This window comes from Micropterus salmoides, unplaced genomic scaffold (assembly GCF_014851395.1).
Source record: "Micropterus salmoides isolate LMB-PRFRI ecotype aquatic unplaced genomic scaffold, ASM1485139v1 Ms_hic_scaffold_10, whole genome shotgun sequence".
NCBI classification, from domain to species: Eukaryota; Metazoa; Chordata; class Actinopteri; order Centrarchiformes; family Centrarchidae; genus Micropterus; species Micropterus salmoides.
In genome coordinates this window covers 260,688-266,183 of record NW_024040041.1, presented here as the reverse complement: position 1 = coordinate 266,183, position 5,496 = coordinate 260,688, and the positions used below count along the sequence as shown (strand labels likewise).

The 5,496-nt window shown below is 39.4% G+C and overlaps 1 protein-coding gene across 1 annotated transcript; it reads right to left on the bottom strand.

Annotated features, from left to right (window-relative positions):
• Nucleotides 1-3,274: 3,274 nt before the first annotated feature.
• LOC119918296 (scavenger receptor cysteine-rich type 1 protein M130-like) lies at nucleotides 3,275-5,154 on the bottom strand. The gene is made up of 3 exons (XM_038738945.1): nucleotides 4,919-5,154; nucleotides 4,667-4,702; nucleotides 3,275-3,992 (listed from the first exon to the last, which is right to left on the bottom strand). The coding sequence occupies exons 1-3, from the start codon at nucleotides 4,968-4,970 to the stop codon at nucleotides 3,643-3,645; spliced, it is 438 nt and encodes a 145-aa protein (XP_038594873.1). The 5' UTR covers nucleotides 4,971-5,154; the 3' UTR covers nucleotides 3,275-3,642.
• Nucleotides 5,155-5,496: the final 342 nt, after the last annotated feature.

The window sequence follows — 5,496 nt, the reverse complement described above, 5'->3', positions numbered from 1 at the left end:
TGCTTCAGCAGCTTTATATTGAGAAATCTTTTCACTGGACGCTAAATTAATACAACAAGTGCAGAGTGAGTCATCAACATTTCAAAATGGTTGTCCAAATGACAAATTCTTAAATATCATCAAGAATACCTCTAAAACAACATTTGTCATTGATGGGCCAGACATAGTGCAAAGCATATCATAGAAAAACATTTAAACATGGATTTTGGGAACGGAAGATTTTGTTATTCTATGTCACACTAAGCAGACAACGCATCTTCACTTGTCTTCATTTGCATATGAAGTAATCTAAAAGTAACTAAAAGTAATCAGATTAAATTACTTTTATTTTGTGGTACTTGGATTATGTTATAAGTAAATAATTAGTAATTGTACCGGATTACATTTTAAAGTAATCCTCCCAACCCTGTTACTGTACACTTTTCTGGGTTAATTGCTGTATTTAATTTATGTATTTAATTGTCTTACCAGTAACAGAGAGTCTGACAGAGTCACTTAAAGGGGAGCTGACTCTGACTTGAAACATTTCTGATACTGACACTGGTACGATCCTTCATTATCAAAGTTCACTTTAGGTATAATGAAGGTAGCAGAGTTGGTACTTGATGTTTGGGTCTTTCTGAATGAGCCTGAGGTCTGCTGCAGGAGGAATGTTCCCTAAATGCTGATTGAGATGGAACAAGTGATGCTGACGTCTGACCCCAGGTAACCTCACCAGCAGGATTCATGGAGATGCTGGGCTTTGAGGGCTCTCTGAAAAAATAACACAACAATAAAAATATTAAATGTATTTGTTTAGATATTTGACCCTGCCTGTCTTTTTTCAATAAGCATGTAGTAGTAAGGCAGTATAATGGGCAACTTGAATGAATGATCCACTCTAAAAATAGCCAACTCATAACGTCTTGGTTTATCTAATAGGTTTAAAGATGTGAGAATTTATAATTTTATTCTGTTATTGTAATTATGATAAATATGTATATGATTCTCCTTTCCATTTTGGCTTTGTTCCCTTTTACAGATTCTGACTGAAGGAGTAGCACTTCAGAGCATAAACATATATAGAGGTAGACGCCCTATGGAACCGGTCATACTCCCAGTTGCGCAGCTGAAGAAAGCAAGATGTCAGAGCACTGTGCAGCATATTCATGCTCAAATTGGCAGACCATCGCAAACAGAGCTCAGGGGATTACGATAAGTAAGATTTAACATTACCGTACTATTGGTTGTATTTTGTGAATAGAATATTACCAGAGAGTTGAGAAGGAGCAAGGATCTTTGATATTACTGTACTGAAATCGTAGCCAGCTAGCTAGGCTATGTTTACTGCACCGGCCGGTGTTCACCCGGCCACCCGTGCTCATTCTTCTTACTCTCATCTGTTTCTGCTTCTCTATCATATTTATAGTGTGGGATCATAGGGTGACCAGATGTCCCTGGCTTCAGGGAGTGTCCCCGTTTTTGGCTGCCTGTCCCTGGCTAAATACAGAAAAAAACTCTGAATAGAAGTAATAGTATTAGTTTAAAATAGAAAAAAAATAATGTCCCCGTTTTTTCCCCCTTTTCAGGGATTATGTTCCCAGTTTTGATCTCGGATGTCTGGTCATAAAAGTGAAAGCATGAATAGAAAGAGTTAAGAGACACGACACACCGCACAGAAACACTGTTGCAGGCAGGTGCAAACTGATGCACATAGACACCTGGGTTGGGCGCAGGTCAGACACTGCCTGGCTTTGGTGACCAAGCATCTCTGTTACAGATGGAAATTAAATTACAGTTTTTCTCAATAGCTTGAACACTATAACCAGTCTATTAAACTAAAATTTCAAAACCACAACTCCATTTTCCAAAAAGCCCACCCATTTCTCTAAACTCTACTCACAAATACCTCATTCCTCATTGCCTGCACCATGTGGTCATTGAGAAAACACAGATATTCAATATTGTTCACCAAATCAGCACAGGCTGAGCTCGATTAGCACACAGCTACCCAGGTGGAAACACAAAGAGTCAAAATTGATAACACACCAATCAGCAGAGTCAGTTCATCCAGTTTGGAACAATGGATCCAGAGAAATCAGAAGAGAAAGGTCTAGGACATGAGAGAGGAGGAAGAGGAAGAAGAAGAGAAGGAGGAAGAGCAGTATGGAGAGGAGGAAGAGGTGAAGCAAGAGGAACAGTAAGTGTTGGAGGAGGAGATGGGATAGGAGGACGAGGTGGACAACAAGAGTCTCTGGCCTGTCTCAGAACAAAGACAGGGGCAGAATAATTAGTTGTTAGGTGTGTTGAACTGTACAGCACACTAAGGAATAAAAAATGTGTGCAAATGTTTACATTTGTTGTTTCTTTTGTTCATCATGTGAAAAGGTTTCTGAAGGGGAGAACCACAAGCAACATTACTAACAACCAGTTTTTGTAGTATTGTTTTGAATTTCTCTCACCAGTGTGTCAGACTGTGTTCCACTGTGTTTCTGAAGCCAAAGTTTGTTTTTTCAGCAAAATTGAATGGTTTTGAGAGGAGAGCTTAATTTTGACCTGAAAATAGGACGTTTGGGGGATTGGGTGAGAAGTTGTGGATTTGTGTTTCGAGAAAAAGAGGCATAATTTCAAGAAATGTGTTTAAGCCATTGAGAAAAACTATAATGTTACAGAGAGAGAGAGCGTGGAAAGAGGGAACTGGCATACGGACACAAAGAGAGAAGTTATACGGTGAATCACAACACTGCGCCCCTTTCTTTTATTCCCACACCCCAAACCAGAGGGGGGAAAAAGTCAGCAAATTAGAAATAAGCTCTGAAATGTTTTTTTTGTAACATACAGTCTCAGACAAGGCAAGGTTTTACTGCCAATTAGGCTACTGTTGTTGTTAGTATTAGTAGAAGTAATGGTAGTATTACTGCTTTACTTATGAATAGCTGCAAATAAGAGACATATTTACAAAATCTTTCTCACCTGAACAGATCACTCCAGCATCCTCACCATGTCCACAGTTGAGTTTCGCAAATCCTCTGTGCTGACACTGAGTCAGAGACCTTTCACTTCCTGAACAGCCCACCTCATCAAGCCAGATATGACCCGTTCCTTCACCAAAGTGGGCCGACTGAGTGGCATTCAGTGCTCCACCACAGCCCAGCTGTCTGCACACCACCTTAGCATCATATAAGTCCCAGCTGTTATCACAGACTGTTCCCCAGGCGTTGTTGTAATAGATTTCAACTCTTCCAGAGCACTGAGTAGACCCGGACCCAGCTAGTCTGATACCTAGTTTCAGAACACAGAAGACAAATCAGTGCTGGATAGAACATGTGTTTGTTTGTCATTTAGTCATGACAGAAACCGTTACTGTAAGACAAATTTGGCAAAGGTTATGATTCATTATACTTTGCATCACCCATACAGACTGTGAGAAATATAAAACACTTTTCACAGTAGATCAAACACTCGATGAACTTCATCACCTACATTACAGTTTCATTTACTGTATTGAGCAACATTTCCCACTTGTTATTCTGCTCTTCAATTCTAAAAGCATTCTGCAGGGTGTGGTTAGAAGCTCATATAGTGCTGCATCTGAACAGTGTTACATTTCACACCACAATGACTCGGTGACAGAGCTGCTAAAATACACAGAAAAGGATACATTTATTCAAAATACTTTATCTGAAATGTTTTCTCACCTGAACAGACCACACCAGCATCCTTACCATGGTTACAGTTGTGTGACCCAAATCCTCCATGCTGACACTCAGTTAGAGACCTTTCACTTCCTGAACAGGCCACATCATCAAGCCAGATTTGACCGGTTCCTTGACCAAAATGGGTCGACTGAGCAGTCCTCAGTGCTCCACCACAGCCCAGCTCCCTGCACACCACCTCAGCATCATTTAAGTCCCACCTGTCATCACAGACTGTTCCCCAGGTGTTGTTGTGATAGATTTCAACTCTCCCAGAGCACCGAGTAGACCCGGACCCAGCTAGTCTGATCTGAACACCTTCATTGCATGTAAGACATAACAGAGAGTATTTTAAAGACCAGTGCTAGACAAGTCCTTTCCAAAATGTAATACATTATAGATTACTAGTTACTGTCAATTGAGAGTAATTAATTAGAGTACAATATTACTGTCTCGTAATGTAATGCTTTACATTACTTTTGAGTAACTTTCACTGCTTTTTAATTGGTGCATTATGCTCATAGTAAGATGTGCCTGCATATGTGGATCAGGATCAGTCAGGATGAACTGACAGCAGCCTCTCTGATCATGAAAGTTATTTGTTAAAGCACAGACACACAGCCTACAGAAATTTGATTGATCCATCAGGGGAGCTGCTGTAGTTTGCATCCTGTCGACCATCGCATTCCAGCAACAGGAAATAACGTTACTCTTTTACTTATGGATTTGTTTTTCTGCTGCCCAAATGTTTCTTGGTGTTGGTGAATTACTATAAAAACAAAACACCACTTAATTTCGGGTGCGTTGTAACACGCGCTACTGAGATTGTGACGGTTATAAGTAATGCATGTTATATTACCTCTTTACAGCAAAAAGCAATACATTACTGTAATTGTATTACTTTTGTAACGTGTTACTCCCAGATCTGATAAAAAATAAAGTAAACAGCAAACTAACATTACTGTACGCATGACACAGGAGAATGAACTGACCTGCAGCAGGTGAAGAAGCGGTCAGGAGGAAAAAGACTGTGGAACAGAAGAAATGACATGGCTCATTACATTCAGTAAACTGAAAAGTGCAGAAATGAAAGTTTTCCTTGTTTCTGTTTTAGATTCCCGTGTTTCTTTTAATGATAGGAAGTTTTTTAAATGGCCTTAAGAGACTTCTGTTCTATACAATACAACAACCCTGCTGTACAAAAAAGCTGCTTTTCAAATAAAATTTTGGAAAGTCTGTCTTACCAAGGGCCAAATAGCGTAGGTTTCTCTGCTGTATGCTCCCCATAGCTGACATGACAGCTGCTCTGTGTCAATTATCAGTACCAGCACAGATTAACTAAAAACTGCAGTGCACAGAAACATTTCACACAGCTTGTCCTTCCTGAAACACTTCCTGTTTCTGGTGTTTTTTTCAACCAAAAGCTGCAGCACTGAAGTACCACATCTATCACTAGTTATGGATATTGAAATTGTTGTTGATAAACACAAAGTTCCAAAAAACTGCTTTACCTCCTCCATATATGTTTCCATTTTGTGTGTAAACTAATGCACTGCACTAAGCTATTATCTCTCTAAATGTAATCTATTTTTATGCATTATGTAATCTAATTGTTTTCAGAATAATAAAGTATTCACTGGTATTTTTCCAACTTATCTGATTTTATGAGGCACACGAGTCTGCAAGAAGTGAAAGTGAGCGAAAGCAAAACTATAACTGGGTTTTTCAAAAAGCACACTTCATTTCTCATTGCCTGCACCATGTGGTCATTGAGAAAACACTGACATTCAATATTGTTCACTCAATCAGCACAGGTTGAGCT